The 22740-nt window shown below is 42.4% G+C and overlaps 1 protein-coding gene across 5 annotated transcripts in view; it reads right to left on the bottom strand.

The window, feature by feature from the left end:
* The window catches only part of PAM (peptidylglycine alpha-amidating monooxygenase), a 187768-nt gene that overhangs the window by 109422 nt on the left and 55606 nt on the right, over positions 1-22740 (bottom strand). For all 5 annotated transcript variants that reach the window (XM_064140674.1, XM_064140670.1, XM_064140673.1 and 2 more), the window contains exons 2-3: positions 3117-3620; positions 1911-2031 (exon numbers count right to left, since the gene is read on the bottom strand). In XM_064140674.1, the coding sequence (XP_063996744.1) occupies positions 1911-2031; positions 3117-3208 (213 nt within the window). In that variant the 5' untranslated portion in view covers positions 3209-3620. The remainder of the gene's footprint in view (positions 1-1910; positions 2032-3116; positions 3621-22740) is intronic.

Here is a 22740-nt window from a genome sequence, read left to right as displayed (position 1 = left end):
AGAATTGGGTTGTACTTATACCATTTTATATTTGCTATTTTCCCTTCCCTATCCTTTGTAACTTCCCTACCTCAGATACCTTTTAAAGTTATTGTTAAACTCCTCTTTAACTTCCAAATGGAATGAGATTGATTTATTTGGGTGCGCTGACCTTCCTCTCTCTCTCTCTACTTCTAATCCCTTTCTTTTGGGAAAGGAGGGGGAAGAGGGAAGGGCACTCTACAAATTGTTATTGGTTCTATCAAATTTATCTGAGTCTCTGGAATTTATATTAGAACAGAGACTCACATGAATGTGAACCGTATTGTTTCCTCTCTATTAACTGTCACAGTCTTTTGGTGGTGGTGTTGGATTCTGGTTTTCTTATTAGGGATCTGAAGTGTCTATTCCTTTCAAATATTTTCTTTAGCTCTTCCACTAATGGGCTTCAGGTAAAATCTATAAAACACAATTACAAATGTGCACCTGGACGGATGGAGAGTATTTTTCACTCTTCCTGAAAAAGACATTTAATATTTCATTGCAGGCAAATAAGATCTAGTAGAAATTGTGTTTCTGGTTTGCACTCACTGGAATGATGCCACTTGCTCTAAATTACATGTTCCAGAGGGGTGCTGCTCCCTAATAACTGAAAACCTTGTTTTCCCTTCAGAATTTTTTGAAAGAGCTATCTGCAACAATGAGTCATCATTTACTGCAGAAAAACATCCTGGTCTTCCCAAGCATCTGCAGCCCTCTAAAAGAGACAGATTTTTAATAGCATATACAATTCCCCCTGCATTGTCTCACTGCAAAAAGACCCCAACCAATTAACCACTTTTTATCTTTCTTAATGAAACTATATGTGAAAATGACAGCAGAATCTCAGACTTTTATGAGGATCTTAAAAATGCTAGTGCTGACATTAAACATCTTAATTATTAGCTCACAGAATTAACCAGGTTGGAAGAGAGCTCCAAGATCATCCAGTTCAACCTAGCACACAGCCCTAGCCAGTCAACTAGACCATGGCACTATGTGCCTCAGCCAGGCTTTTCTTGAACACCTCCAGGGACACCAACCCCACCACCTCCCTGGGCAGCCCATTCCAATGCCAATCACTCTCTCTGCCAACAACTTCCCCCTAACATCCAGCCTAGACCTCCCCCAGCACAACTTGAGACTGTGTCCCCTTGTTCTATTGCTGGTTGCTTGGGAGAAGAGACCAACCCCCACCTGGCTACAGCCTCCCTTCAGGTAGCTGTAGACAGCAATGAGGTCACCCCTGAGCCTCCTCTTCTCCAGGCTAAACAACCCCAGCTCCCTCAGCCTCTCCTTCATTTTTACTCATTCAGCTTATCAGAAGACAAACAACTTCACACCTAAGAGAGCACACAATTTTAACTTTATTGTAGCTTCCCTGGAGTATTTTAAGGGCTTTAAATATGAGGTCAAAGGAATTACCCTTAGAAAATGCTTTCTGGTTGCTTTCTCTCAACTTGCCAACATGGCAGCAGCGCTCAGTGTAATGTAACTGAATTCACTGAGGCATCATCTGAGATTTGATGTGAACTGCAGTTTAAATGACTGTATGTCTTACTAGCAGAGCTTGAAATATTTCACTTTAGTATTCCTTGTTCTAATAAACTTCAATTCAGTTTATGATATCAACATTTTGTAAATAAAATTAATCAGATTAAGAGATTTTTCTTTCATCTTTAGATTACTTTTTTGCTTCCTATTGTTCTGGACATACACATACATCTATAAAAGTGTTCTGGGCATGTTCTGGACACACACATATATCTATAAAAGTGGCCTTGTCTATTTTGTTCATTTTATGTGAGTGATATTCTAGGCAAAGCTTTATTTTCCTAGTTACTAATAATAATAGTAGTAAGTGGTGAAAAGAAAACCTGCTTTTCTCTCACCTGTTTAGGCATCACCCCAGGCATGCGGATGTCCAAGGTGAAATCTGACAAACCCAGTGAAATCACTGGCCGGTCACTTCCAAGGCATTCACTGGAAAGAGATCCAGTACTATCTTTATACCTTAAAAAAAAAAAAAAAAGGAGTAAAGATTTTTTAGAATATTATTTTTTGTTATGTCTTTCTGAAAAAGAAGAGTCTTCAGAACTAGTAAAGAAGCCTGACAATGCTGGGAGTCACAGAAATTTCATGCCTTGGTGGAGCATCTTTGTTTTCCAACACTTACTGAAGGAGTTCCTCTGAGCAACCAGACAGACTAGTTTGGAAAATAGCTGAAAACTAACCTGTCATCTCATCTAAGCAACTGTCTGAGGTGCACAGATGTACAGAGAATTAATTCACTTGCAAATGTCAAGTGGTGTTAATCATTCATGACAGTTTCACATCTTCTTTTAAGACTATATGTCTGATGCATAATTCAGTACAGGTTAAATTTAAATAATGTGTAAAAGAGATTTTTTTTAACTCCAACATCACAACAACTGTAGCAACTCCTATTACAAGCATGAAAGTAAAACAGTAAGTCTTCCAATGTCACAGGAATATCAAAGTCTACACTGAATGTGGTATTCAAACCAACTGTAAAAAAAATATGGATCATTGTAAGATATTAAATGCTAAGACATCTGAAAGATGATAAAAATTCTGAATACATGCATTCACATATATACAGATATAGAGAAGTGATACAGGAATTACAGTGTACCATACACCTCATAGGGAGTGAAATGGTCCACAATCTTTAAAGTTTACTGTTGCTGTCTGATGGAACTCAAAACCCCCTCAAGTGTCCCAGGATTATCTAGTTTTTGCTCATTAGAACAGTTTTGCACAGCAAGCTGTTCCAGGCAGCTGAAATGTATTGACTTCCTGTGTAGTTTCAAATACACCTGTGGCATTATCTAAAAATGTCATCTATTAATCACTGTTTTACCATCCTAAACTCAGATCTTAGAGAGCAACAAGAATTTCTGTCTTCAGCAAAACAAGCGTGCTAGCTCAAAACCAGGGAGAGAAAACTCTGAGTGAGCAAGCGAAGCTGAGCAAATATCACACGTATTTTTATCTAGAACATGCTTCTTCACACTTTCATAGCATCATAAGTGACTGCACACATTCAACACATAAGCTCTTGCTGCACAACCCACCTCTTGAAAAGAGAAAGTGGGGTTATGAAACCCAAACAGGTCCTTTGAAAAACAAGAAACAGCAACAGCAGGTTGTTAATGAGGCCAGCCATGTCCAGCCTGTGGTATTCTGGCCTGATTACGCAAGCATAAAAAGGGCAGTGAAGTTCTGTAGGCTCCGATCTTGACAATTAGGCAGCAGCAGCAGTAGCAGTTATCAATTCACTACTTCATTGTTATGTACTCAGCAGGCATTCTTCAGCTTCAGATGCAGTATTTGTCTTGGCAGGTAACGCGCTGTAAATCAGAGAGGTGGGTGATGCTGTGCTGTCTTTACTATTAGCTGTAAAAATCTGCTGAAGAAACTTGCAGATAGGTGACACTGTTCTTCTGCCTGCTGAAAGAGATGAAAAGCAGCACTCCTGATGCTTTCTCCCCAGTTACATCTGAATGCTACTTATAAATCCACAGCACCAATGACTCCAAATGGCATCACAGAAACCAGCGTCAGTCATCCTTCAGAATCTGTAAAAATAGAAGCAGATAAAGGATGAGTAACACATTACAGCATCGGTTCTCAGCAAATCCTTTTTGTGGCATTTCAATACATTAGTAAATGCTATTAAAAGCTTTAGCCCAACCCAGTGAACACTGCACCAAGCCTGTTGACTTCTCTTCCTGCCCTCCCATCCATGCAGAGAAACGGACCCATTTCATATCGATATACAAAACACACATTTTACCAGACAGGAAGGCAACTTCCCCAGTATGCAAAAGGCAAAGCATGGAGTGTTTAGAACATAAAACTGCTGCTATAATACGTTCTACAAGGAGAAAAAAAAACCCAAAACAACAAAAAAGCCAGACACTGACAAACTGATATGGCAAGGATCAAGGTTTGTACTTTTTAACAAATATCATGAAATGGTTTCTGTTTGTTTGTTTGTTTTTTCACTTACTGCAACATAGAATCATAGGATCAACCAGGTTGGAAGAGACCTCCAAGATCATCCAGTCCAACCTAGCACCCAGCCCTAACCAGTCAACCAGACCATGGCACTAAGTGCCTCATCCAGGCTTTTCTTGAACACCTCCAGGGACGGTGCCTCCACCACCTCCCTGGGCAGCCCATTCCAATGCCAACCACTCTCTCTGGGAAGAACTTCCTCCTAACATCCAGCCTAGACCTCCCTGGCACAACTTGAGACTGTGTCCCCTTGTTCTGTTATGTCATTAAGATGCACGTTGTGTTAGTTTGAAGCAGGCTAGAATGTTTTGGTGAAAAGAACTAGATAATTGGCTGAAAAAGGAAAACAATGGTTGTGTCTCCTTCTCTCACAGTCTCGCTGAGAGCTCTGGGAACAAGAAGTAAACATTAGATAACATTCTCCATTTTGTTCTCTCTTTTCTTTTGCCTTCAGACTGAGCCACATCTCCCTAACCTCACTGCCACTAACCTTCCTTCTTAACCTCTTGGCTGCACCTCTATTCTTTCTCAGGATTTGGGGTAAGGTTGAGAGGGGCAGGGGGAAGGTGTTGGGGTGGTTTGAGACCCCCTCCTGGGGACTCAGGTTTCTGGGAGGGGAGTTGTGCTTCTGTATTACTTTTCCTTTGTATATTTCTGTCTATAACTGTATATACTGTAAATATCTGCTTGTATATTGTGCTGCTGTAAATAAATAGCTTCATTTATATTCCCAGAGCCCTTCTGAGTTAGCTGGGGCAAATTCAAAAGTGTGGGGGGGCGGGTTACAGCCTAAACCATCACACACATTTCTTAAGTAGTTGCTTAGTTAAACTTTATATCCACTTCAGAAAATGGACACGAATTATACTTTAAACATTGCCAACAACAAGAACTATCAGACTGCTTTATAATAGTTGGCCAGTTTTCTATCCTTTCATCTATTGAAATCGTGTAAGCATAAACCACTGCTTTCCTCATTGCTTTAACTGTTTCTAATAACCCATTTTAGCTGATTTGACATTTTACTTTCAAGATTTTAAGGTCTTTTTTAATAGGTATGCTAGAAAATCACACTGTGTGTTACTGAAGACATACACTAATACTTTTATTGAGCATTCCAATCCTGGACAAAGAAAATTTTAAAGTAATAATAAGAATCATAGTATTTTAAATTTATTACATACTAATCTTCTAAACATAAACATTAATAGAAAAAAAACCAACCCAAACCAACTATATTCCAGCTCCAAGGATGGTGGCCCCAGCACTGCCCTGAGGAGACTATTCCATCCAGTTCCAACCCACCACCATAGGTAGGGACACCTCCCACTAGAACAGGTCACTCAAAACCTCATCCAACCTGGTCCTAAACATCAGGCTATCAGGGAGTGACAACACTAGGGAGAATGGAGCTAAGCTGGAGGTGGGTAGGTTCAGGATGAACATGAGGAGGAAGTTGTTCAGCATGAGCATGGTGAGAGCCTGCAATGGGTTTCCCAGGCTGGTGGTTGAGGCCCCATCCCTGGAGGTGTTTAAGGCCAGGCTGGATGAGGCTGTGGGCAGCCTGCTCTAGAGTAGGGTGTCCCTGCCCATGGCAGGGGGTTGGACCTAGGTGATGCTTGTGGTTCCTCCCAACACTGACTGATTCTATGATCTCCAGGGAGGTTGTGGGGCACAGAATCACAGAATGTGATCAAAGCCCACAACCTCCCTGGGCAACCTGTGCCAGTGTCTCACCACCCTCCCTGGAAAGAGCTTCTTCCTAACATGCAGTTTAAATCTCCCCTTTGCCAGTTTAAACCTGTTCCTCCTTGTCCTGTCATTACAAGACTTTGTCAATAGTCCCTCCCCTGCCCTCCTGTAGGCTCCCTTCAGTTAAGTGATATGTTAAGGACAGCTCTGAATAAGCCACTATCTGCAGACTATGCTTGAAAACCCTTTCAATGAACAAATATTTCCTAATATCCAGCCTAAACCTCCCCTGGCTCAGCTTGAAACCATTTATTCTAGTCCTGGTGCTTGATACTAAGAGCAAAGTTCAAAGCCTAAGCAGACTTGATTTTGTTAGATCAGCTTCTAGAAAACTCAGACAAAAAGGAAAAAAAATGTGTATAAAGAAAAAGTAACACAGAAAGGTTCAATCAGCCTTTGATTAAGACTTCATTATCTGCCATCAGGTAATCTTGTCCTAGGACTATCTCCTCAGCCTGCTCCTGGACAGTAACAGGTATGGGAACAACCTGGAATACTAGCAAACCTCCATCCACTTGGCCATATGAGTCTGTGCATGGTGTTCTGCAAATATTGCTTCCTGGTTTGGTACAGCACACTCTGAGTACACTGCAGCAATTACTTCCGTGGTTTCTATTTGCATAGCACCTGAACAGGGTGCTGAAATGTCCTCTCAATCCAAACAGTGTCCAAGGTGCTCCCCTCCCACAACCTCCACACGCCATGGAAAACCTACCTAAAACAATTTTTTTTTAAGAGGGGCATACCATTAGATGGATGAGATACAGAGAGCTCTTTTCAAAAAGAGAGGAGAGCACAGAGTCACCATTATTTATCTGAAAACAAATTAACCTTCATAAACAGCAAAATTATGAGTGCCAGGGGGCAAAAAAACCCCACAAAACAAAAACCCCACAAGACCCCAAAACAAACAGCATCCCCCTGAAATAAAACACCACAAAAGTGGTGATTATCAGTGAAGTGACAGTTACATTGTGTTATAGCTTTGGTCAGTGTGATTGGTCTTCTAGCACAGTATTTTATCTGTGGCAACTGCAGGGAGAGGACTGTTGGCATTTTCCCTGCCCTGCAAAACCAGCCAAGACGATAGAATGGGCTTTTTTCCTTCAATTGCATGTAGTAGGACATTCTTGACAGCCATTCCAGATAAAAATATGCAATATCATCCCACAGATCCAGCATAAGTGATGGAGTTAAACTGAGACTTAAAGCAGCATCGCTTCCTACGAACCACAACCAACTTCACTTATCAAAAATAATTCAAAAGACATTTGTAGAAGTCCATTACAAAACTAATGCTGAAGTCTTTCCTTGTCCCAAATGCCTCACATAATACCTCTTAATTAAAGATAGTAAGATAAAAAGCACTGAATCTAATTCAATTTAATATTAGTTAACAATGGAGCAATGCAAGTCTCATTCTAAAATCAGACAAACAAATCCTCAAGTAGCATGACTCTTTTTTCTGGCTGATTAATGTATTTATTCAAAGCTAGTGTCCATGAAAGTAATACTTCTGTTTTAAATAATAATAATGAAGTAATAAATAATAGTTTTAATTATATATATATATATATATATATATATATATATATACACATATAGCTATAGTTATACTCAGTATCACCGAATACAATAAGGCTAATAACTAAGGTAACTGAATATAACAAACCAGACCAGTACTTCAACAAAACAGTTCTTAACATTCAGTGGAATGTTTAAGAAGTAGAAAGGTACAAACAATGCAGTTGTGTGGCACTGGTGAGTAAACGAGCACCACGTGTTTCTGTTAAGCATCTATAAACGTACATGCACAGCAAGGAATGGTAATCAAGAAGCAGCCCAGATTCCTCTTCTAGAAGTCATGGCTATCTATGAGGAAGTCACAGCAGCTGGAAGAAGAAAATGGAATGAAAGAAAGAGAGAAAAAGAGAGAGAGAAAGAGGAAGAGAGAGAGAGAGAGGGAGGAAGAGAGAGAGGGAGGAAGAGAGAGAGAGAGGAAGAGAGAGAGAGAGGAAGAGAGAGAGAGAGAGAGAGAGAGAGAGAGGAAGAGAGAGAGAGAGAGGAAGAGAGAGAGAGAGAGGAAGAGAGAGAGAGAGGAAGAGAGAGAGAGAGAGAGGAAGAGAGAGAGAGAGGAAGAGAGAGAGAGAGAGGAAGAGAGAGAGAGAAAGAGAGAAAGGGAAAAAGAGAGAGAGAAAAGCACAAAAGCCAAAAACCAATGTAAGAAACAAATGCCCAGAATGGATGCCCAGAACAGACTATATTACTTTAAACAAAACATGCAACCCCATTGTAGAAGCTGGGAGGAGGGACCCCACACTGGAGCAGGTGAACACGTCTGAAGAAAGCTGCAGTCCTTGGAGAACCCACACCAAAGCCGGCTCCTGGCAGGAGCTGTGGGCTGTGGAGAGGTACCCATGCAGAAGCAGGTTTTCTGGGATGACATGTGGTCCTGGAGAGTCTGCTGCTGAATGACTGCACCCCATGGACAGATCAGACCAGTACTTGAGGGATTAACTCCCCACCATGGGAGGGTCCTCTATATGGAAGCAGGGTTCCACGTTGAAGAAAAGTTCACTGCAATCTATGGCGTGGTTCAAAGGGACTAGGGATGGAGACTGTAATGGATACACCTTTGATGTGTGTATGTATCCATGATGCCAGTTGCATCTTACAGGAAGCAGGACCCCCTTGCTGGTATCCTGGTCGGGCCAAAGTGAGGAATTCATTACAATGTTCATAGAATCACAGACTCACCTGTTTGGAAAAGACCTTAAGATCACTGAGTCCAACCATAACCTAACATTTCCCTATTCATAACTGTTATACCATATCTCTAAGCTACTCATCCAAACATCTTCTAGTAAACACTTCCAGGGATCACAACTCCATCATCTCCCTTGGCAGCCTGTTCTAGAGTCTGACGATCCCTTGGATGAAGAAATTCTTCCTAATATGCAATCCAAACATCTCCTGTATAACGTGAGACCATTTCCTCACACCCCATCAAGTACTTGTTACCTGGGAAAAGAGGCTCTCACCCTGCCACAGCCTCATTTTAGGTAGGTGTAGAGAATAATGAGGTCTACCCTCAGCCTCCTCCTCCCCAGGCTGCACAAGCCCAGCTCATCAACCACTCATTATAGGACCTGTGGGCTTCTCATGGTTACTTCATCACTTCCCACCTGAAAGATCAACAGTGGGTAGCAATCAGAGGGCAGTATTACAGCAGGAAATCTCCATTTTTACCTCCTTGTCCTGGGAAGACAGAATACTTCCCTGGAGAGCGGGTCTGGTTGGCATATTGGTCCTTCAATTCCCTTCCAAAGTGTGTCACCTATGGTGGGGACCTGTCTTTTTTCCTTCGTGGCAATGGCTTTAATGTGGGTGTAGAATGACTAGGCTCTGATGACACCTCTAAGTTAATGTTAAACTCTGTAATGTATAAGTTAATGTTCAACACCTAAGTTAATGGTAAATCCTAACCTGGAGAGAAGGGACCAGGATGGAGATCACAACGGCTTAATGGCTATCCGTATCTTTAAATGCTGTAAACCATTATTTGAGTTGTATGTTACAGGAAGTGCTATAGCAGCAATTACCTTAACTAGTGGCAAACAAGCCTCACCCAAAGTGCAGCAGTAGACTCACCTACGATGACTTTGGTGGCCAGTAATTCCACACAACACCTCACCTCTCCTGCACTGAATGACTGCTGTTTAGATGGAGCCCAAAATTATGGACTAAACAAATACAAAGAAGATTTCATGGGCATTTTACAGGGGTGGCCCACAGACTATCTATTATATCCAAGTATATATTAAAGGACAGGAACGGGGGTCAGGGCATAGACAATGAGGATACATTGGATAACATGGGATCTAGGCATGATATAAACAGTACGGACCACAGGGTGGAGTTTGTACTGGTTTTGGCTGAGATAAAGTTACTTTTTCCACATAGTGGCTCATATGGGGCTATTTTTTTCGATTTGTGTTGAAAACAGTATTGAAAACACCAGGATGCTTCCATGTTTGATGACCACTGCTTACACAGGATCAAGGCTTTCCAGGCATCTCACACTGCAGCACCACCACAGCTGGGACAAGTGAACTCAACTGACCAAATAGATACTCATACCACATGGAGGACTGGGGTACATGCAGAGTTGAGGCATTTGTCTATGCAGCAACTGCTCAGCATCAGGGAGCCCTGCTCTTCTGAAGATGGCTGAACACCTGCCTGATGATGGGAAGCACTGAATAAATGTTCCTGATTTTGCTCTGCTTGTGCATGCAGCTTTTTCTGTTCCTGTTAAACAGTCTCTATCTCAACCCAAGTTTTCTTGTTATTACCCTTATGACTGTCTCCCCATCTCACTGAGGGTGGTGAGAGGGGGACTAGATGGCACTGAGCTGCCTACCAGCATTAAAGCATTAATTAGTTCTGTTATAGTTACTACGTCTGTTACACATAGCATGCCAAAAGAGAAATAAGCATGGAAGGGAAACAAATAATGAGATTATCACCTAAACTAATTAAGACATGTTTCTTCCCCTCTACAGCCTCCAGCTCCAGGCTCCTGACAAAGTCTCCTTGTAGAAATGTGTCTTACTCTGCAGTAAGAAAAGGGATTCAACTTCCAATTGCATTTCCAATTCATTCAAGCTCAGCTACATGCAGGACTAGAAAGATCAGACATGGAAAATGACAGCTCCTTTCCCCTGCCCCCAACCATGTGAGTATTAGATTTAGTACCTAAATAAAATGGTATTACTACCAAAATATACTTGTAGGGGAAAAGGATATGAAATTGGACCTATGAAAAGTTAGGAAAAGATAGATTACTCTTTCAGAAAACTTTCTTTAAAACCCAAAACAAAACAACCAGCAACATGCATAGGTTGAAAGTGTTCATCATACAAACATCACCATCGCACGCAGCAACAGTGCAGACAGCAAAGTAACTCAACTATAAGAGATGCTGGAGCTGCAATAACACTGTACTCATCTGAAGGAAACAATTCTACATAACAAAAAGGCCAGGCTGGATGAGGCTCTGGCCAGTCAGATCTGGGGAGGGGAGGGGAGGGGAGGGGAGGGGAGGGGAGGGGAGGGGAGGGGAGAGGGAAAAAAAGAACAGAAAAGAGAAAAAAGAAAAAAAGAAAAAAGAAAACAAGAAAAAGAAAAAAAGGAGAAAGAAAAAAGGAAAGAAAAGAAAAAAAGAAAAAAAAGAGAAAAAGAAAAGAAAAAAGAAAAAGAAACAAGAGAAGAAAAAAAAAGGAAAAAAAGAAAAATAAAAGAAAATAAAGAAAATTAAAAAAAAAGAAAAGAAACAAGAAAAAAAGAAAAGAAAAAGCCTGACTGAAATGTTTTGATTAACTTTCTCTTATGCCTATCCTGGATGCATATGCAGAAGGGGACAACATGAGCTGTTCAGAGGCATCAAAAATTTTCCTAACAGGAATTCCTGAAGATCTTTGATGACCAAGCAGTCTGTTACAGTCAGTGATGAGGAGAAGAGATGAATTCCAACCTTTTTCCAGCCCAGAAGAGGGCTGCAGCACAGCTCCACTTGCCCAACCCCTTCTGCCTGTTCAGCCTAGTAAATACCAAGTTCTGCTTCCCAAGTAAGCAACTGTGAGGAAACAGGAGCCAGGGAACTCTGAAGAAAGGAAAACGAAGGTATCAACCAGATAGGCTAGCAGTCAAAAGGAGAAAGGTGTGGTGGCAAGGACAGGTAGATATAAACTCAGAGGAAGCCAAGGCATGCTGTTCACAACTATAAATTTGGCTGATGAGTTTTGGACACCAGCTAACAGTGAGAGCCACTCACAAAACAGGGGCATGAAAGCTGATGAATATCCTACATGTGAGCTTCTCCAAAGAACTACTTCAAAACAGTCAACAGTTTTCAAGTCTTCTGTTTAGCAGCAGTGCTGTCAGTTCAGATCATCATTTTATTCCTCAAGAATGTAACCTGCCTAGAAAGTAGTAATCACAATGGTTTTATCTCCTGTTTTGCTTCAATTAGATATAGATTTAACAGTCCTGAGGATAATGTTACAACCTGACAAGTGTCAGAAAGAAGAGTAGCTTTCCTGTACCCTAACACTTGCTTGCACTGTTTGTGGGCCTAAGCTGCTTAAAACCATAGAATGGTTTAGGTTGGAAGGGACTTCAAAGATCATCCTGTTCCAACCCCTTGCCATAGGCAGGGACACCTCCCACTAGAACAGGTCGCTCAGGGATTCATCCATCCTGGCCCTGAACACCCCCAGGGAGGCTGTGGAGCACAGCCTCCCTGAGCAACCTGTTCCAGAGTCTCACCACCCTCACTGGTAAGAACCCAAACATCTAGTTCAAACCTCTGCCAGTTTAAACTCACTACTCCTCATCCTGTCACTACAAGACCTTGTCAATAGTCCCTACCCAGCCTTCATGTAGCCCACTTCAGTTACTGGAAGGCCACTACAAGGTCTCCCCAAAGCCTTCTCTTCTCCAGGCTGAAGAGCCCCAACTCTTGTAGCCTGTCCTCAGCAGAGCTGCTGCAGCCCTCTGAGCATCTTCATGGCCTCCTCTGGACAGGCTCCAACAGTTCCATGTCCTTCTTGTGTTGGGGGCTCCAGAACTGCACACAGGACTCCAGGTGGGGTCTGATGAGAGCAGAGCCAAGGGGCAGAATCCCTTCCCTTGCCCTGCTGGCAACACTGCTCTTGCTGCAGCCCAGCACACAGTTGCTATCTGGGCTGCACTCACGCTGCAGGCTCATGTTGAGCTTTTCATCACCCCAGACCCTGAGGCCCTTTTCCTCAGGGCTGCTCCCAGCCATTCCCCACTGTGTCTGGAGTTGTGCTTGGGATTGCACTGACCCAGGTGCAGGACCTTACACTTGGCCTTTAAAATATATAAATAAAAAAGCTTTTAAATAAAGTGACTCGTGGGTTTAGCGTGTTTCTCTCTTCACCACTTAAAGGTTTGTTTCTGATTAATTTTTCATCCACATAAACATTCATTTATCAGAATATGCAAAATATTTTTAGGCATGGCAGAAACACCTGTCCTGATGGCTGGAACATGAGTTCCTATCCAAAACTTGCAAACAGGGAACAGAGAAGCACTTATCATACCTCCTTACAGAAGAAGCAATGAGGTCCACTATGTGTCTGGGTTTGTCAACAGATGGCAGGGACAGACTTTACCAAGATTAAGACCAAGTGCCTGCTTTTTGAAAACCAAAAAGCCCTACCATAATCATAACACATGAAAAGGTGTTGGATCTACAGCAGCCCACCAACTCATTGCTCTGACACACAAAAACTCATGAAGCACTACAGTATCACACACAGTATCACAGTATCATCAGGGTTGGAAGAGACCTCACAGATCATCAAGTCCAACCCTTTACCACAGAGCTCAAGGCCAGACCATGGCACCAAGTGCCACGTCCAATCCTGCCTTGAACAGCTCCAGGGACGGCGACTCCACCACCTCCCCGGGCAGCCCATTCCAGTGTCCAATGACTCTCTCAGGGAAGAACTTTCTCCTCACCTCCAGCCTAAACCTCCCCTGGTGCAGCCTGAGGCTGTGTCCTCTCGTTCTGGTGCTGGCCACCTGAGAGAAGAGAGCAACCTCCTCCTGGCCACAACCACCCTTCAGGTAGTTGCAGACAGCAATAATGTCTCCCCTGAGCCTCCTCTTCTCCAGGCTAAACAATCCCAGCTCACTCAGCCTCTCCTCGTAGGGCTGTGCTCGAGGCCTCTCCCCAGCCTCGTCGCCCTTCTCTGGACACGCTCAAGCATCTCAATGTCCCTCCTAAACTGGGGGGCCCAGAACTGAACACAGGACTCAAGGTGTGGTCTAAGCAGTGCAGAGTACAGGGGCAGAATGACCTCCCTGCTCCTGCTGACCACACCTTTCCTGATGCAGGCCAGGATGCCACTGGCTCTCTTGGCCACCTGGGCACACTGCTGGCTCAAGACACTTCTTATTCACAGACAAAATGCCTTTTTTTTTGTTGGCATACATTTTTCAGTTAATCAAAAAAGAAAGGTGTAAGATCAACAATTCTTTCTTCAGCCTAACCAGAATGTGGAAAGATATTCAAGCTCTCTGCATAAATGTCAACGAGCCAAGTTCCAGAAGGGCTCACAATTCCTTTACGCTAGATTCTCCAAGGTAATCATACTGAATATGGAACACTCTTTTGAGAGCACAGCCACTAATACTATGTCAGCAGAGAAATAGTTCTTCTATGTGTGCTAGTTTGAGCCTAGCTAGAATATTTTGGTGAGAAGAATTAGATTACAGGCAGTGAAAAGGAAACAATGTTGATGGCTACTCTTAGGTTTGCTGAGATGTATAAGAACAAGAATACAAACATAGGTATCAGAGTCACTCTCTGGGCTTTGTGGGCTGCATTTCTCTCTCTAACTGAACCTGCCATCTGTGTGACTAATCCACCTGATTCCTAACCCCCATGACCAACCCTCCATACTACCTTAAACATAAGGCAAGATATAGGGTAAGGTAGAGGGGTGGGAGGAAGGTGGAAGGGTGGTTGAGAGCCCCTCCTGGGGACTCAGGTTTCTGGGGGGGCTGTTGTGTTTCTGTATTACCTTTCAACTTGTATATTTCTGTATATATTGTAAAAATCTGCTTGTATATTGTGCCAGCTGTAAATATAAGCTTCATTCAATTTCCAGAGCTAGTGAGTCTAGTCTGGGTGATTTCCAAAGTAGGGAGGGGCAAGTAACACCCAGACTATAACACTATGTGAGCGCAAATCTAATCCCATTAACTCATTGAGTTCACAGGATCACAGAATGTCAGGGGTTGGAAGGGACTGAAAGAGATCATTGAGTCCAACCCTCCTGCCAGAGCAGGACCATAACCTAGCTCAGATCACAGAGGAACACATCCAGAGAAGCCTTGAAAGTCTCCAGAGAAAAGAGACTTTCAAGAAGGAGGAGGAGTTACTCATGAGATCGATCGCTCATGTCTCTGCTTTGGAAACCTGGTCACAACCCTGGCTGTACTATCATCACCAAATAGCAAATGCAGAGATATCTCTACAGCAGTGTTGGAATTATTTTTATTTCTAGTATATTAGACACTGTTTTCCCCAGCTCACAGGATATTAGGAGAAAGTTCTTCACTGAGAGAGTCATTGGACACTGGAATGGGCTGCCCGGGGAGGTGGTGGAGTCGCCGTCCCTGGAGCTGTTCAAGGCAGGGTTGGACGTGGCACTTGGTGCCATAGTCTAGCCTTGAGCTCTGTGGTAAAGGGTTGGACTTGATGATCTGTGAGGTCTCTTCCAACCCTGATAATACTGCGATACTGTGAATGATTAAGGTGCTCTGCAAACTAAAAATAAGATTATTGAGTTTAGATAGACAGATTCTTCTGAAAAGTATCCTTGAGAATTCAGTGTTCATTTTCTCTACTCAGAGCCATATCACTGTCACAGTTACCCATGTCAGCCCAGAAAGCACTCCCAGTTTCTGTTGGTAACACATATTTACAACCACCTTTGGCTATGTAAGGTTTTTATTAAGTCACATTGTTTGTGAAGAATAAAGAATTATCAGAGAGCACTGACTGCCCGCAGGGAATAAACAGAAGGGCAGTGCAGAGAAAGAGCACAGGCAGAGTAAAGGTGGTACACACAAAAAAAAAAAGCCCTAAAGCTGTTCAAGCACTTTTAAAATGGGTGGAAGGTGATCTTCATTTCCTTGACACATACCAATCAGAGAACAACTTTCCAGAAGCTCATGACTAGCAGCTCAGCTATTTCAAACCTGTTTTCAAATAGTTTTAACCTATTTCAACACTGTTTTAAAAACTGCCATTGAGGTCTTCAAGGGGAGGACAGTGTGATGGTTTGGGTGTTAGCCCCACACACACACTTTGGAAATCACCCAGACTAGACTCAGTGGCTCTGGAAATCGAATGAAGCTTCATATTTACAGCTTAGGTCAGTGTACAAGCAGGTATTTGTAATATATACAGCTACAGACAGCAATATACAAGTTAAAAAGCAATACAGAAACATGACAGCCCTCCCAGAAACCAGAGTCCCCAGGAGGGGCTCTCAACCACCCTTCCACCTTCCTCCCACCCCTCTATCTTACCCTATATCTTGCCTTATGTTTAAGGTAGTATAGAACATTGGCCAAGGGGGTTAGGAAGCAGATGGATTAGTCACACAGATAGCAGGTTCAGTTAGAGAGAGGGTGAGAATTTCAGCCCAAAGCCCAGTGACTCTGTTACCTATGTTTGTATTCTTGTTCTTAAACATCTTAGCAAACCTAGGAGTGCAGTAGACATCACCACTGTTTTCCTTTCACAGCCTGTAATCTAATTCTTCTCACCAAAACATTGTAGCTAGGCTCAAACTAGCACAGACGAGATGGTCCAAATATTCTCTACCAAGAACACGTGGAACTTATTCTAATACTGGCTCTTGCTTTCCACACATATCAAATTCCCTATCCATCCCTTTCTCTAAACAGCCATTTCTATTTAATCTCTAATTACTCATCCAATAATTTCACAGGTGTTTTATACTAGATGTTATTAGAAGACAAAACAACTGCATAATTTCTCAGTCTTGGTGCTGTACTTTGGCTAATAAGAATTAAATCAGATTCTTCATTAAGCTGCAGAGAAAAACACTTTCTGTATTCTTACATTATTTAACAGTCACAGAGGGCTAAGAGAGTTTGGTGTCATTGTGACGCTCTGGGGGAGGAAAAAAAAACCCAAACCTCAAAACACAGCTGTGTTAATACAAGCTATATTTAGCACTGCGTGATTAAAAGCCAGCACTGCCTCCTTTCACCACAGTACTGGCAGTACCAAATAGAACAGCTTCCCAGAGAGCTTCAAGCACCTACTGCTGATGTGCTGCAGACAACTGATTTACATTGCCATGTATTCGCACTGTGTGCTTTTCCACTACAGTTCAGAACCTAAGCAAAAAGATTATCAACTACACCTGCTGTTCCAAGATACTGTTCTGAAAATAGATGCAGTGGGCATCTGAAGTTTGCTTTGCATTTAAACTCTTATCTGTTTTAAAGGCAGGAAACAACACAGTCATAAAAACCCATTATCAAACATAATGGGAAACCAGGTATTGAGTAGCAGCCATAAATCCAGTTTGGTTGGTCACAATGTTGTATAACTGAAGACTCAGAAAAAGAAATAATAATGCCTATAATATAAACTGGCAAATTAAAACCTAAAAGCTTTCTTTACAATGAAAAGTAGATTCACAAATCAAATCTGGCAGTTATTCATTCAGATGTATCTATTTACACAAGTTATGCAAAGACTCCTCCCTAAAATATCACCAAAAAAATAAAGTCCAGTTTCCTTGTCCAAAATGATCTTACCAGAACAAACATTTTTAAAACTGTATTTTAGCAACTGCTGTAATTGTTGCCACTTGAACCTTCTTGTGGCCTTCCAGTATCTGAAGGGCACTACAAAAAAGTTGGGGAGGAATGTTTTAGGCTCTCAGGGAGTAACAAGACTTGGGGGAATGGAGCGAAGATGGAGGTGGGGAGATTCAGAGTGGAGGTGAGGAGAAAGTTGTTGTGCATGAGAGTGGTGAGAGCCTGGAATGGGCTGCCCAGGGAGGTGGTTGAAGCCCCATGGCTGGAGGTGTTTAAGGCCAGGCTGGATGAGGCTGTGGGCAGCCTGATCTAGGGTAGGGTGTCCCTGGCTATGGCAGGGGTTTTGGGACTAGATGATCATAGAATCATAGAATCAACCAGGTTGGAAGAGACCCTCCGAGATCATCCACTCCAACCTAGCACCCAGTCCTGTCCAGTCAACCAGACCATGGCACTAAGTGCCTCAGCCAGGCTTTGCTTCAACACCTCCGGGGCCAGCAACTCCACCACCTCCCTGGGCAGCCCATTCCAATGCCAATCACTCTCTCTGGCAATAACTTCCTCCTAACATCCAGCCTATACTTCCCCCACCACAACTTCAGACTGTATCCGCTTGTTCTGTTGCTGGTTGCCTGGCAGAAGAGGCCATCCCCCACCTGGCTACAACTTCCCTTCAGGTAGTTATAGACAGCAATGAGGTCACCCCTGAGCCTCCTCTTCTCCAGGCTAAACACTCCCAGCTCCCTCAGCCTCTCCTCACAGGGCTGTGTTCCATGCCCCTCGCCAGCCTTGTCACCCTTCTCTGGACATGTTCCAGCACCTCAACATCTCTCTTGAATTGAGGAGCCCAGAACTGGACACAGTACTCAAGGTCCCTTCCAACCCTGACTGATTCTATAGTTCTAAGTCATAAATCACTTCCCCCTCCCCCACCTCCATCATACACTGCTGTATTTCACCCAAAACAAATTAGATATTTATTTGAGTTGTGAAAGTGAAGCCACCTGAGCAAACAGCCTACTACTCTTACTTACCCGCCAAAATCCACAAAACCAAGCGCATTTCAAATGAAGAAACTGCAGGATAAATGTTTGAACCTTTGCCTACGGCAACTGTTTTGTGTCTGCCTTGATCAGAGAGAGAATGGTTACTGTTGAGCTTTAAAACAGTGTGCCTCAGAGTTAGTTTAGTAATTGCTGGAAATGAGCAGTGGATCTTCTGTCTCTGTCTGTCAGCATTAATGACTGAACTGTTTTTAACTAATGCCCATTATTAAGGACATTCAGAAAAGAAGGAAAAGGGACAGGAAGTTTTTATGTTACATTGCTAGGTGCTAGGAAGAAGTTCTTACAGTGAGGGTGGTGAGACACTGGCACAGGTTGCCCAGAGAGGCTGTGGCTGCTCCCTCCCTGGAGGTGTTTAAGGCCAGGCTAGATGCAGCCTTGAGCAACCTGTTCTAGTGGGAGGTGTCCCTGCCTATGGCGGGGGAGGGGAAGGGGTTGGAACTAGATGAGCTTTGAGGTCCCTTCCAACATAAATCATTCTATGATTATGAAACAAAAACTGAAATTTGTCTACATGAAATATTGATAGGTTAAAAAAAGTTAACAGGAGAGAAGTTAAAGGGAACAAAATCCAAACCAAACAAATAAAAACTCAAAACAACAAACACAACAAAAACAATCAAGGAAAAAAAAAAAAACAACAAACAAACAACAAGCCAAACAAAAAAGTAAATGCTTATAGGGTTGTTTTTCATCAGTCCAAACTTGATCTCAAATCATCTCAAGAAGCCAGAAAAGTTCTCTTCTGCAGAATTTACCTGCAAAACAAATACACAACAATACGCAAAACCTAGTCCATGGTTATCACTTTGTGAGAAATATATGTTTGATTTGGTCAATTCATGGCAAGAGGTCACAGACAGGGAGGAAGGGAGGTTTTGAACGGAGCTGCATTCCTCCTTGCACCACCATCGCAAAGGTATACAACAGGCTTAAAATAACAGTGACAAGTAACTAGAAACTAGACAGGTTGGTGAAGGAGGGAGGCATGTGGAAGAGACAGCCTTTTTGCATGAGCAAACAGAGGAATACAAAGGAGTTTGAAGTTTATGGAAAGAACAATTGAGGAAGACCCCTTACTTCATCCCTGAAGACCCCTTACTTCATCACTGAAGACCCCTTACTTCATCCCTGAAGACCACCAGCAGGACCACCGGATAAAAAGAGACATGCGTGGAAGAGACACCTCCCATTCCTAAAACTGATAAGGAAAACCCAACCTTTTCTTAGAATTGGTAATGAATATGTAAGAGAATAGGGCATAAAAAGAGAGAACTGGAGGCAAAGTTTGTGCGTTAGGGTGGAGCAGAGCCTCCCCACGCACCCAGGTCTGTACATTGCTTGATTCCTGCAACTCTGTTAAAGCCTTAACTTGCATGAATGCAAGTTTATGCCTGTTATTTATGACAACTTGAAACTGGAAACACTGTCATGACTCCTATCCTGTATGACAAACTCTGTACTTATTAACAAGAGACACTAAGCATTCAAAAAAAGAGAAGTTACTGACCAATGATGTCACTAATAACTGTCACTTCAGTAAATAACACAACCCAAGGAGATTTGTTTTCCAGTTATCTTTACTTTAGTAAATAACACAACCAGAGGAGATTTGTTTTCCAGTTATCTTTACTTCAGCAAATAATACAACCAGAGGAGATCCGTTTTCCATTTATCTTTACTATTTTCAGAGAGGAGATGCACATTTTGTTAAGGAGAGCCACCTTGTAACAATCACAAAAAATCTTATCCTGAGAATCCCCTTTTGACCAGGCTAAAGGCAGATGGTGCTCATGCTCAACACCAAGCAACACCGCCACTCAAACAGACTTCAGCTATGAGCTCCATCTGTGTTTTAATTACTACAGCGAAGCCCTCTATTATACCTTCAATGGCTCTACAATTTAATAACACTAAAAATAAGCTCTTCTCTCTGAACGTTTCCCACGTGTGGCCATTATGCACTGTTTGCAGAGAAAAAGGTTAAAATATTGAGATACAGAAAAAAAAGCTTGACAGCTGCCTGAAAACAAAGAAACGCGTTCTGTTAAAGGGTATGTTGAAAATAGCTACTTAAGTTCTCATTCACTTATTTAGTAAATGTAGCTGTGGAGGTGGAAAGGATAGGAGGAGGAGGAGGAAAACATAAAAAAGCACTTTAGCCCAGTCTGGTAATTCACTAAGCAGTAATCACATCCAAAAGGTCTATTGCCGAGTCCATTATCAGAGCTGTTAGTCAGGGAACCCCTCAGGCATATCTGTTTCCAGGTACAGCCCTTGCAAGTAGAGAAGGGAGGAGGGATGCCATAGTACTAAGCAGAGTACTTCACAACTCTTCTGGCCTAGGCAAATGCACTCTAGGGGATCTCAAGAAAACTGTTCCTCTGACTGATACAAGTGTGACGGTTTGGGTGTTACCCGTCCCACACACACTTTGGAAATCACCCAGACTAGACTCAGCCAGCTCTGGAAATTGAATGAAGCTTATATGGCTTGGAGGTCTCTTCCAACCTGGTTGATTCTATGATTCTATGATTTACAGCTTAACTCAATATACAAGCAGATAGTTACAGTATATACAGTTGTATATAGAAATATGCAAGGTAAAAGGTAATACAGAAACACAACAGCTCTCCCAGATACCTGAGTCCCCAGGAGGGGCTCCCAACTGCCCTTCCACCTTCTCCCACCCCTCTCAACCTTACCCCAGTCCCAAGGAAGAATAGAGGTTCAGACAGTGGGTTAGGAAGCAAAGTGGATTAATTAGAGAGATGGCAGAGAGGCTAGAGAGAGAAAAAATGCAGCTCAGACCTCCCAAGCAGAATAAGTGCCTTATCTATGCTTGGATGCTTGTTCTTATACCTCTCAGCCAGCCTATGAGTGAAGTAGACGTCACTCTTGTTTCCTCTTTCACAGCCTGTAATCTAGTTCTTCTCACCAAAACATTTTAGCTGGCTTCAAACTAGCACAACAAGTGACTTTACACACCAAGACACCACAACACTGACGTTCTGTGCTACTTTTCCAAAGAACTTTTCCCTTTCGTGCCCTTGAAATCCATGTTTCACTTCCCTAAGGGGATTTCTGAAAGAAAGCACTACAGAGTAAACTACAACTCGCTTTATCAATAAAGATACTCAAGAAAGGCAAAACCCCTTAAAGCCTTCAAGTTATGCTGATTTTTTAAAGCCAAATAAGCCAACAAAACAAAACAAAAAACCAACAAACCCAAACACAACCACACACGAACAAAAAATAGCAGAGTGACTGTAACAGTATTGTTTTCATTGTAGCAACTAGTTCCTTCTTGACTAGCCCATTAGTAGCATTTCTAAGTGCCTGAAACAAGGAAAAGGAGTGATTGACCCACTGTGACTTGTCATGCACTAAGGACTAAAAGACTTCCTACATACCATCAAATAAAAAGATTTGCCAGACTAGTTCTAAACCCTAACTGTTCAAAGAGGTCCAAGATTGTTCCATTCCCATAGAAATCCAGATAATCTGGTTTAGTTCTAGCCTTCAGTTCCCGGTTGGCTCCCACTCTTTTCCAGTGTAATGGCTTAAGAGATTTACATTCAGAAAATTGAAAATCAGATTAATTTCCAGTATAAACTGTGCAGCTTCCACTGAAGTCAACACCATCTATTTTCAGCTAACATCCTTGCAGCACCTCCAATTCTTTTCACCTTGAAATTAATTCCAGTGCATTAAAATGTAATGGCATCAATATAACAAACAACAGCAACAAAAATAACCCCAAGCCAAACAAGCAAGCAAGAAATCAACCAACAAAACCCAAAACCCTCACCTTCAGCCTCTCTGAGGTAATACATACTGAAACTGGAGAAACAGCAGTCATTAACTGAATCATGATTTAAGACCTTTCTTAGATGCACAGTTTTGCTTCTACTTTGGGGTTGAATAGTTGTATGCCTTCACATTTTTTACTTTAAGTTAAAAATTCACAAAACTTAACAAACACTGTGGTTTGGGAGGTACAGAACCAAAAATCAAAACACAACCTATACTAGCCCAAAGTGGAATCCTAAAAAAAAACACACCAAAACAACAACAAAAAAAAACCAACCAACAAAAAAACCCAAACTAACCAACCAAACAAAAAAAAAAACCAGCCCAACCAACCAAACACCAAAAAACAACCAGTGAAGTGTTGAATATTAGGTGCTACAGATAAACACAGAATCACAGAATGTTAGGGGTTGGAAGGGACCTTGAAATATCATTGAGCCCCCCCCACCACCACCACCATAGCTGGATCACCTAGAGCAGGTCACACAGGAATGCATCCAGGTGGATTTTGTGTATCTCCAGAGAAGGAGACATCACAACCTCCCTGGGCAGCCTCTTCCTGTGTTCTGTCATCCCCACAGTGAGAAAGCTTTTCCTTATGTTTACATGGAACCTTCTATACTCCAACTTGCACCCATTGCCCCTT

Source organism: Pogoniulus pusillus, chromosome Z, assembly GCF_015220805.1.
Source record: "Pogoniulus pusillus isolate bPogPus1 chromosome Z, bPogPus1.pri, whole genome shotgun sequence".
In the NCBI taxonomy this organism is placed as follows: domain Eukaryota; kingdom Metazoa; phylum Chordata; class Aves; order Piciformes; family Lybiidae; genus Pogoniulus; species Pogoniulus pusillus.
The sequence above is the reverse complement of the archived record's forward strand: the minus strand, read 5'-3'. Positions and strand labels throughout refer to the sequence as shown.